At 41.4% G+C, this 12,247-nt stretch overlaps 1 protein-coding gene across 1 annotated transcript in view; it reads left to right on the top strand.

Moving 5' to 3' along the window:
- Positions 1-12,247, top strand: part of pard3ba (par-3 family cell polarity regulator beta a) — a 168,693-nt gene that overhangs the window by 31,037 nt on the left and 125,409 nt on the right. The window contains exon 4 of the mRNA XM_086048410.1: positions 7,209-7,383. Within this exon, the coding sequence (XP_085904536.1) occupies positions 7,209-7,383 (175 nt within the window). The remainder of the gene's footprint in view (positions 1-7,208; positions 7,384-12,247) is intronic.

Raw genomic sequence — 12,247 nt, 5'->3', positions numbered from 1 at the left:
CAGCTGATTGCACAAATTCACACTACGATATGAACGGACAACACAGGCATCGCGCTCTGGAAATGTTGTCTGACAAACAGTTCAACCTTTGCAGAGGTTTAGGACCTCTTCCTTAGTTTCTCAGTGAATAATGTAATTCTTAAATGTATAAAATTAAGTGTTGATGCAATCAAAATTGGGTCTGCACTCTACGGAGTGCCGAGCAGTTTACCCAAGCATCAGGTGGCGCAAAGGCCCTCTTGGAATATATAAATACATGCCCTGACCAGTTTTGCTCGATCAACCTGAAATTCAGAGGACTTATCTATCATAGCAGTAAACACCAAATGGTCTCAAAGATCCATGCCTGCAATTGAACGGGGACTTTGACATTTTGCTTTACAGTGGCTATTTTGGGTGAATTTCAGGGCTTTTGCCCAAATGAGCCAAATTGGAAGCAGTCTTCCTGACAGATGGGCGATGCTAAACTGCTTAACTTTAGTCCCTCCGCCATCTAATGTGGGTAGAACATGATGTGTAAAGTTTGATCAGTCTCTGCTTCTTGTATTCGCTGCTTGTAGCTTTTAATTATTTTTGTCATTGGCAATTTGTTTATATTATTCCTGGTAGCTAAATGACGACAGAATGTTGGTGTCCATTTTCATCTTGGCCTGTATTGAAGTGCTTTAGAATTGATAGGGATGGAAGGGCATGACAAGGTCCAGAGAGATCAAACCTGCTTGCCTCAGGAAAGCTGTTTAATTCTCCTTTACGTATGTTTTGCCGCATTTGTGTGCCGCATTCATCCATTTTGTTAGGAAACAATCACACGCACAGTCCTTGCATCTGGGGTGGTCATGTGTATCTGGAAGAGGTATTGTCGACCAGATAGCACCTCAAGTCCACACCAAGAAACAGGGTTGGGAGGGTCAAAAGGTAATGCTACTAAAATATGCACCAATCTAAATAATTTCAGATTTGGAACCCTTGCTGAATTCCCTTTCCAACAATACCTGTATTGTGAAAATCGACCGAGTAGTTCCTGAGGTATAAGGGTTCAAAGGGAGGTGGCCATGCCCCTTTGTTTTTGTTTTTGTTTTGATTTGTGAAAATGTCAAGATTTCGCGGAATGTAGCTTCAAAAAAAAACCTGCTCCGATTGACCTAAAAATAGTGGTTTTGTGTTGTGTCATCACGATGACCAAGTACACTAAGTTTATTTAAAATCAAAATATGCTTGGCTGAAATACTCATGGAATGACCCTGAAGACAAAATAAATTAAATGTCGCTGCAATTTATTATGACCGGGAAAACAAAATAAATTAATTATCACTGCAATAATTTGTTTGTGTTTGACTTGTCTTTTTGGTCTTATCAATGTTTAATATTATGAATGGTTTTGGGATGAGGAAATGAAGCCAGACCTCCCAGAATTCAAATTCAAAGCCTCAGAAGTCAGAACTGTTGGCAGATGCAAGGTGGTATAGAGATATACAGCAGGGATGGATTGATGGATGGATTGATTGATTGAAGGTCATTTGAAACAATTGCTTAGTTTCCTGAGGTAAGATGTTTTCAAACTGTCCCTGAAGGCATCACCTCACACCTCACACCTCACTCACTTCATCTATGATATGCTTGCTCCACAACAAAGTTGATATTACCAGAGATATGGGCACTTTACGTTCTGTCAATCTGTCCGCATGGAAATTGTAATCCTGAATAATAATCCCCACTTTTCATACCTGTAACCTGATTGAGTTTTTTTTCTGTAACTGTAATGGAATACAGATGTTTTTATTTGTATCCTAAATATATAATGCCAGTACATTTGCTGTATTCCGTGACTCCCCATGCCTGACAGGAAAGCCCACGAGTGCCACTAAAATACGATGATTGAAATTTCAATTCTCCACTGCTCTTCATCAAGGCCACTCCCCTGCTGTGTTAGCGAGAAAAAAAAGAAATGATTACCACCTTTCCACACGCTGACAGAAGTTTCTCAAAATAATGAATGCTAGGCTAAGCTCATCCCTACAACTTTGTGCGCGTGTGCACATTGGTGTGTTCTTTCACACGTACAGCACTCAGCCCCTGAGCATCATCTTTGATTGATGCAGTCAGCAAGCTCAGGGGGAAAGAGATGGCCGCTGGGGATGGATGGAGATAAGGAGGGAAAGAGAAAGCTGATAAAGGAGAAAGAAAGAGCTGCAAATGCATTCATCAAGCGGCACAATCAGATTGTTTTCCTGGTGTCAAGTCTTTTTCCCTCATCCTTTGCAACTGCCAGTCCCTTCAATTCCTCTCTCCAGTGCACACTTGTGCACATGCATACATGCGCATGCCTGCACATACGGGAGAGTATTCAAGTGTCAAATCTTTGTGTGGCGAGGTGTCATGCTTATATTAAATCATGGGAGGTTGACGTGAGAGACGACATCATGGTGTGAGAGAAAATGTTTGTCACAATGCCTTAGTCGGTGCGAATAATTTACACACACACACGCAGCCCTTAACCCCTTTTGTTGCTAACTCACATCCTTCATTTCTGTACTCCAGCTCCAGTGTTCCATTGCAGTATTGCTTTTTATTAAGTGGTTATATTCTATGCCTTATATTTCTAATGAGACCACCTACACACACCCATTATCCACATTAAACACATCCACAGATCAGCAGAAGTGTTGCCCCACCGTTGATATAAAGGCCTTCTCATTTGATCTCTTTCTTTATTAAGATGTTTTTTTTGTCCTTCTGCCCTCCCTCTATACTGTTTATCTCCTGTGCCTGTCTCATTATGCCACCCGTGTCATTGTGTATGACAGCTTCTCATTTTCGTGCCCATTTCATACACACACCCACACATGCATACGCACCCCAACACACACAACCTCAGAGTACTTCACCGGCTTCTAATGTACCAAAAACATGCACACAAAGGGTGAAAATGATCTGAACGTGTGCGGGCAGTAACAAAAACTTTTTTGGTTTTTTAAATACTATCAAAAAAAGATGCTGATGGTGTCGTGGTACGCTCGTCCGACTAGTGTACACTGTGCGGGCAGTGGGCATTAACAAAAACTGTAACTTGACTTGTGTGCGGGAAGTGGCAGTAATGATGTGTATGGTTGTTCATCCCTGTGTGCGCCCTGTAACTGCCTGGCAACCAGTTCAGGGTGTTGCCCGCCTTTTGCCCGAAGTGAGCTGGGAAAGACTCCAGCCCCCTCCCCCCATTAACCCATAAAGGCCTAAAGCACCTTTATAAACATCTATCTAAAACCTAAGGTCGTCTTTGGAATCACCCTCGAAAACCTGAAGTTTTCCCGGAAATTCAACAGCTAGAAAATAATCAATATCTCAGCTCCTGTAGCAGATAATAAGAAATTGAAAGGTTAGACATGTGGCTTTCAAACTGGCCTGAGTTTATTAATCGTTACTGTTTCAATCGAAAATGTAAAAATAACTTTTTTTATCTATTTTTTTTTAACATTGCAAGAGAAGCACTATTTTTAATTTTATAAAATCGAGTGGTAAATACCATCCACTATTCTGTTACAAAGCCGTCGATATCGTCACTGTCTACAAACATATATCTTAACCATATATCACGTTCGACTGGTTCCACTTGGCATCTTTTTCACTTGGACGGCATCCGCCATCACCGGCGGACATTACTGACATCCTTCGAAGAGTCACAACGCCGTTACGTATTTATTCTGATGAATTTTATTGGCTAGGAGACTGAGAATTGGATTTAAAAAAACAAAAAGGATGTATACGCTCTTCCGGCTTTAAGGGTAGAAACATGCAACAGCGCTCCCGGATTTAGTGGTAGAAACGTGGAAATGTGCTCCCGGCCTTAATGGGTTAAGTAAAAACCCACGACAAATTTGCCATTCCTTTTATATTCTGAAAATCCTTCGTTGTGGTCATTGAACTTGTACCAACTTTTTACGTGGGGATGTGGTATTTCATTACCCAAAATGATGGTGAATGAATCGATTTATGGGCCTGGGCTGTTTTTTTTTTTTGAAAGGATCATTGCAGGACTGTCTAACCTCACAACTGTAGAATCACTTTTTGTGTATTTGCATGTTTTTTGTCGTGAATACAGCGTAACTTGCAATGATTCACAGATGCACCCTTGGCAGAGTGCACTACATCACGGCTATTCGCAGAAGCAAACATAAACACGTCTGCCTGTTTTGTGTCAGCAGCATATCGTCGCTGTTCTGTGAAAAACACTTATGTCCAATTTTGGAAAAAAAAAAAAAAAATCATGTTAATGCGATGTCCGTAACGTTCAAACACCATTCACATAAAGATAAGAATATTGAAAAAAAAATGGACATAAGTGTGTTTCACAGGACAGCGCCGATATTCACAGCTAGAATCCCCATGTTTAAATGCTGCAATAGCAGGAAGCTCGTTTTTCTTAAAGTGGAAATCAACCCAAACATTTTTTTTTCAAGAATATGTTCCCAGCAGGCCCACTAGTTGAAAAACGTCATTCTTATTAATATTGCGTTTGTGGAATATGACTTAAGCAGCAAAATCCACCCCTTTTTAACCATCTCAGGGGGCGGCCATTTTGACTGACCTGTTTTCTGAAACTGAGCCGTGATTGGTCATTACCAGAGCCCTGAGCAGTTTTGATGTCATTTTCCGTCGACAGAAGTGACAAAATGGCCCCCCCCACAGATGGCTAAAAACGGGTGGATTAACTCTTATTCCACAAACGCATTTATCAGAATGCCTTGTTTCAACTAGTGGGTTTGTATAGAACATTTTCTTGAAGAAAATATGTTTGGGTTGACTTCCACTTTAAGGCCGCCGCACACTGATCTGTCCTGCAGTGTGCGGTGTTCGCCAACTGATTTCATGAGTGGCCAATCACTCAGCCACTGGCTTTGTGAAAATTCAAAATTTAAATCTCAGTTGCACAATGTGGTGACATCGAATATTACAGCCAGTCCAAATTAGGGCTGCCAAGACTAGTCGACTTGTCACAACTAAGATGACGATCAAATCCGTTGACAGCTAATTTAGTAGTCGACGTCATTTTGCAGTTTTGCTTTTCTTCTCGAAACCCCTGCATCGCCCGCTGCTAATTTTGGGTGTCTGTGACGCACATGCGCAGTAGTGGTAGTCCAGGTCATCCGTGATGTAAACAGAAGCTAAGTGTCACAGGAAAGTTAGTTAGCACACACGGGTTACGGTGTGTGTTTGATGTATCGTCGTAACCCGATGTCGTGTTTGGTTGAGCTACTGTAATACCACAATGACGCTGAAACACGAAAAGCGCACGTACTCTCTCGCTCTGTTTCTCTTTCTGTCTCTTCCTCTTTCCCACACCTGGGAACAGAGTGATGCGTTGGGTACTCTGAATCAGGAGCACTCAAAGTAACAGAACTTGACATGTTTACCACAACCCCTCAATGGCAGCACAACAATAAAACACACTTTATCCAGTTGATTACAATATACCACATTCCACTGTTTTAAAATTATGGTCCTCCTAATCTTTAAAGGGACAGTGTGTTGTTTGTTTTGACAAAGTTTACTCATTTAAAAAAAACAAAACACTATTCATTTCAATCAAGTATACAAAAAATATATATTCTATCACATCAACGTATTTTTTTTTTTAATATCAGGTAGGTCTAGTAATTCCTAGTAAAATTCGGAATTACTAGACCTACCTGCTTGGTAGGAATGAATTACTAGACATACCTACCTACCTATATTGTTTGTTTTTTTGCGGCGGGGTGGGGGTTGGGCGGTCGAACCGATATAATGACAGAATCTCTTTAAAAGGACGAGGACGGACGAGGCGGGAGGACGATAATTTTTAGGAATAAGGACGGATGTATGAGGACGAAAGGGTACCCTGGTTGCGGACGGACTACGGACCGGCAAAAAAAGGTCAAGTGCCCAGCCATGCTGTTAATGACAATTGTATTGTATTGTATTGTAGACCGTCCCTAGCAGTGGAAGAAAAATCCACAGAATAGCCACACCTTTAAATAAGCCACATGGTTCAAAACCTAGGAAAAAAGTAATGGCTTATAGTCCGGAAAATACGGTACTTGATTTTGATTTTGTATATCAATTTAACACTTTTGAATTATACCTACAAGTGAAGCAAAGCAAAACCTTTGGGATAAATGAAGGTTAAATAAAAACACATACATACATACATAACCAGTACAGGTTTTTATTTTTGTTTTCTTTAACACAGTGCCTTTTCATAACTTTACTCATCTGATTTTTTTCTTCTATGTTAAAAAAATGATTGATGCCTGAGAATAGTGAATTATGTTTCCAAATATTTCTTTTTGCATTTATAGATAGTTTCATAATATTCATTGTACAATTATGCATCGTGCGCAGTTTTTGGTTCCATTTTAAAATGCACTTAACATTTACAGCTAAAAATTTTAAGGCCATAGTATCGTCTTCAATTTAAGTTGCACCATCATGTATTAACATGTCAGAAAAATTAGTTCAAAGTTCAGTAAACGTTAAATCTCTATCTTCCTAATTTTTCTTTATTTTTAATTTGCACATACCTTAAAATATTCCAGCTCTTACCTAATAATGGTTATAATAAGAGCAGCTGCTAATGTAATATGCTACTATTTAGATGTGCTCCAATAAGTCGACTAATCGTGACTACTATCGGTGACTAGTCAAATAGCAAAAATAGTTGTTTGTAACCGCCCAAGTCAAAATGCACAGAGGCTATTAAAAACACATTTCTGGGGTTTATTTGAGCGAGATACAATGTGGCTGCTAAGCCACATGGATACAGTTTGTACTGTACAGTACACATTATACAACACTGTTTAATCATGTTTATAATTTCACATGTAGTAAAAATGTACGCAAATGGTCTGTACTGCACATTAAAAAAAAATGGGAGTGAGCCCCACCTTCCAATAGATCCCCACTTTCCTCTTTGTCACGCACATCTTCTGTCACAAGCAATTTGCATCTCTTTCTTTAACTGATACACTATCTCTATATGGATTAAAAAAGTGGTACAGTGCTACATATTGTATGGGGACCCTCAGAACCTGATAAAGTCTGAAATCGTCCAATGTGCAGGGGCCAACTGTCATCTTTTGCGATGGTGTGGCCCAAGTCGGGTGCGGAAACATCACGCAGTGTGCAATGGCCCTCAGCATTCAATCATGGTGCTCAATTGGATACTTTGTCTTTTCCAGCTGGTGGCGCTGTTCGAAGTGCAGCGCGGGATGACAGACAGCCCCAGGGAGAGCATCTCAAATGGCGATTCCAGTTCTACACCCAGTCCAGAGCCCCTGAGCTACTATTCACACCTGCAGCTCCAGGAGCCAATCAAAGCGGAGATAGAAGTCAACGAGGCCGTTCTCAAATCCAGTAAGTCACACAGTGTTCAGATTCATGAAAATTCACATACTTTTCTTGTTGTTGTTGTTTTTCATGTGCTGAGTCATCTACTGATTCATGACATGTACCTAAAACTCCAGGCTGCTCAATCAATCTATTCATTAATAACTCAATTGATAAACTCATAATTAGGAAAAAAGTACAGTATCAATAAAACAACTGTTTGACTACAGCAAACAGAGCTTTCTTCACATCCAAATGCATAGCCCATGTGAGTGTAACATCCTCCATCTCTTAGCTGGACAGATACACACTTGTAAGTCTGTCCCCACACCCTCACAAGCTGGCCCAGTCCACTCTCATCAGCCGTGTGTTACCCACTCTGCTATTCAGCCTGTACCACCTGCCATCCAGCTAACCACCCGGCCTCTTGAGCCCTGACCTGACTCCATCTCGTTTCTCTTTGCCCTCCCAGTCTCTGCACGATCTCAATTCCTAACTAGATTATAACTGAAGCCTGTTGGCTCGGCTGAGCATGAATGGATTAATTACAGCCCCCCCCCCCATCTCCCACCCTCCTCCTTCTCCTCCTCCTCTCATCCAACCTCTCTAGCACTATGCGAAAAAGTAAATGCACCCCTGACACACAAAGCGAAGTAGACTAAAAAAAGAAATGCATCATGTCACAAGCTCAATAAATTCAATAACAAATGTGAAACATAGTTATTGAAATATATCAGTACAGGAAAGGTTAGAAAGCCATTTCCGTCTGCCATACGGAAATGACCTAACACACATTTTTGAGTTTTACCCATGAATGTTGGTGCCGCGTGGCGGCGAATATCGGACTTCACCACAGAGCATCAAATTGTTGTACCTCAATTCCAGAAGTCAGAGCTTGACACTACGACCTTTATGCGCGCAAATGCTCCCATTTTATTTCAGTGTGTGCTGGTAAAAATGTCATCCGGTCACACAGTGCGAGTGCATATTTTAATGCTTCGACAGGTACATACAGTGAAGGCGCTCCAACTCGGCGTCCGTCTGCCAGACTGCACACAGAAGGCGGAGCACGTGTCAGGTTAAATCCTTCCTGTATAAATTAAATAAATAAATATCCAAGTATGGATGTGTACTTGCCACGTTAACGGCCGTCTAAGTTAACGAGCGTAATTTCCTTTGTAAAGGACGGCTTTCCATTCAGCACGCCCAGGCGCTCACGACCCGCTCTGCATTTTGGCGATGGTGTCTGCTCGCTTGTCTATTTACCGTGGTACATGTGGAATTATCAATACTGTTGGTGCTACTGTTGGAAAACACAATATGTATATGGGTGGTTGAGTCTCGAACTATTAACTTGTATCAAGCGATCGCTATCTTAAAACACGGAAACTGTTTTATTGTGTGTGTTGCGGGCTCCTCACTTGGACATGCAGAGGCTTGTGACTGAATATTTGTATTATCGTTTTTAATACACTCCATTTTTGTGGTTCAAATGGATTGGGTCAATAGTGAGGGCTTTCTATCAATCTTTAAAATAAAAATAATGAAAGCGCTCACATTGGATGCATTATTCATGCACTTGCGTTTTCACACTCTGGCGGCGGTGAACAACTTATGTTGCCACAGCTGCCCTGGATCAGGCTCACAGAAGCTGACATATATCAAGAAGAATCATAGGGTGAAATCACTTTGCTATTTTACTTAATTGCAATCAGTGGTATGGGCGGCACAGTGTTTGACTTGTTAGCACATTAGTCGTCAGGTTAGCACGTCCGCCTCACAGTGCAGAGGTCCACGGTTCCATTCCGGGCTTCCTGTGTGGAGTATGCCCTCCTCGTGACTGCGTGGGTTTTTTCCGGGTACTCCGGTTTCCTCCCAAATTTCCCAAAACTTGCATGGTAGGTGAATGGAACACTCTAATTTTCCCCTAGGTGTGATTGTGAGTGTGATGTATTTGTCTCTGTATGCCCTGCGATTGGCTGGCAACCAGTTCAGGGTGTCCCCCGCCTACTGCCCCAGGTCAGCTGGGATAGGCTCTAGCACGCCTGCGACCCTTCTGAGGATAAGTGGATCAGATAATGGATGGACAATCAGTGGTCCATTTAGTCGCTTATATTATAATACCTAATCAAACCATATTCTGTCTAGTGGTTGGTATGTCAGACGTTAAATATTCAATGAGATTTTATACTCCCCAAAGGCTTAAATAACAAACAACAAATATTTTGGTGTCCTAAGACTTTAAAAGTTCTGGATATAAATAAAAATATCAGTAGTGTCCAAAAAAATGTCAAATGTTTTTCGTGTTCAATTGTTCTAAAGTGTTTAAAAATGTTCAAAATGTGTGTGTATATATATATATATATATATATATATATATATATATATATATATATATATATATTTTTTTTTTACGATTGAAAGCAATCTAATTTGCATCTTCACAGTAGTTTTTTGAACTAGTACAAATAAAAACAAATTTGAACTTGTTTAGCTGACAGTTAGCCCAAACCCATACTGATGTTTTACGTTTTTGCCGTGGTATTGTTTCTTTATTTTGGTCTTCTTTTAAAGTTATATAAAATAGCCATCCTGTTTGTTCCACTTGCTTATTGCAAAGTTGTCGTTACAGTCAAATATTTGGCGAATATATCTTCAGTCACTGTCAAGTTTTACAACATACGAAACTACGGTGTGCCAAGTGTGACAACAAATACATCAGCAAAATGGTCAGGCTGTACCGCACCAAAAAAGGGTGTGACCAATTCCTGTGCTAGCGCGACCAACTGCAAAAGTTGGTTGAAACAGTGCTACCAGTGCAAAAGTTAGTGTAGCGCCCTGGAACATCAGGTCTTCTCTAAAATATCTTTTAGTGATTCCCAATACTTGACAGAAATGTATAAAAGTCGAAACTACTGAATGTACTGTACGCGCCAATTTCCTTCCAAAGCTGTAGTTGTCCGTCAGCTACGAAGCTTGACCATCATGTGCCCCGTGGGTCGTAGGAGTGCTATGGCTCAGTCACCGCTGTTCACAGCTTTAATTATGTATTGTGTAATTTATTTTCAAATTACTGTCATCCCCTCAAAAATATATGCACAGTGCCACAGAACCCTTGAAAACGAAAATCGATGCATGCATTAACAATACAAATAACCGGTAAATGTTAGGCAGCCAGAGAAGCTGTGTGACAAAGATGTTACATTTTTTTTTGTGGGCCCCATTTTTTAACCACAATGTAAACTCAGTTTTCCTGGAAAGTCAGATTTATACTAATTCCTTTATTGGCATGCTTCCCTCCGTTTGATTATTCACAGTAATGCGGTTATAGTTAGCATGTAATTGCGCTGAGTGGTGGCGGAAGGAACAAGGAGTAATTCTGTAATCAGTTAGGCGTCAAAGTGTTTGTGTGTTTGTGTGTTTGTGCGTGTGTGCGTGACTGAGCGGTTTGTTTGAACAGGATGATTGGACTTCACACTGGCCCAGTGGGATGATTAGACCTGCATTGATTTGCTGCTACACGGACACACACACACACACACTCCCTAGGAAGAGAGTCCTTATCGCATCATCCCATGAGCAGCCTGAACCGGGTCGCTGGGTCGATTGCCAGAGAAACAGACCACTGGGCAACAGACACACGTACACGCATGCACACACAAACGTACTCTGTCAGTACACAGTATGCTTGCAAGATAAAGTCACCATCAGTGCCGCTGACATGCTCATAAGCTTTCAAACAGAAATGTCCTTGTTGTTACAGTTGCCCCCGCAGTGAACCAGCACTGGAGTGGTACTGAACTTTTTCAGAACCGACAACAAGAGGAAATCCTTGCAGTATACCTCCCAGAGCTGTACAGGCAGCCTAGTTAGCAGATGGAGAGTTCTAAGCAGATACGTTTGTGAGTCCCCTTTGGGTCTCTCTGAAAATTCACTGGAAAGTGAAGAGTTGAACCATACATTAACCTTTTTTTAACCTTCAACCGCAATCAGAAATGTCTCCTAGGCAATTTTGTTTATGCCCTCAGAAAGTTGCAACTGTCACTCTCATCAACATGCTGTATATGAACCCTGGTGCCCAAAGGTGACTTTAGCTCAGGGATCAAAGATAGTGGCCACTATGCTTCTTCAAATAGCTGAGGGGGGCATTGGACATGAAACAGCAGGAGGACTCGGATAAATGAACGCAGGAGGATTTATGGGACTCAGTAATGACCCTGGCTGTGACCATGGACCTGCCATGGCCTCTTTGCCATTCCACACAAGTGTACAGTATGTACGTCATGTACTGGCTTCAGGATGATATCACGTAGTTGTCATGGATCAGCACAGAATGTTTTCAAGGAGACTAATTGACTTTTCAATTGCTTGTATATAAATAGCTGGGGAGTTGGGATAAATTAGCCAGTGGTGGCATCAAGCAAGCGCCATTAGTATGCAGTTAGGGTGACCATATGTCCCGATTTGCGTGGGACTGTCCCGCATTTTAATGAATTTTAATGCGTCCCGCAAATTGACTCGCTGTCCCGCATGTCTGATCGTCAGGCACCAATTTTCAAACGTGCATCTAAAATCTTGTTATTTATTAAACACCTGTGTGAGGAAAGCAGACAACACATGGTGGAGGCTATTATGGGGGCGCGTCTCGGGCTGTGTGTGTGTGTGTGGGGTGGCGGTATGGTGTTCGGGCGGGTGTGACTGTCTGTGTGCGGGACTGTGAGAGGCAGGGGTATGCTGTCAATCAAACAGCCGGGCGCACATGCAGGCAATAGTTGTTTTTAAAGATGCGCCTACCAAAAACAAGCATTTTAGCGACGCGTTCCATACATTTGTGATGAATTAATGAAAATGGAGGACTCTAAGGAAAGTAAGAAGACTGCAAAGAAAATGA

This window comes from Filicampus tigris, chromosome 1 (assembly GCF_054856515.1).
Source record: "Filicampus tigris isolate MCC_2025a chromosome 1, RoL_Ftig_1.0, whole genome shotgun sequence".
NCBI classification, from domain to species: domain Eukaryota; kingdom Metazoa; phylum Chordata; class Actinopteri; order Syngnathiformes; family Syngnathidae; genus Filicampus; species Filicampus tigris.
Note: the sequence above shows the minus strand (reverse complement) of the source record. Positions and strands in the feature narration are given on the sequence as shown.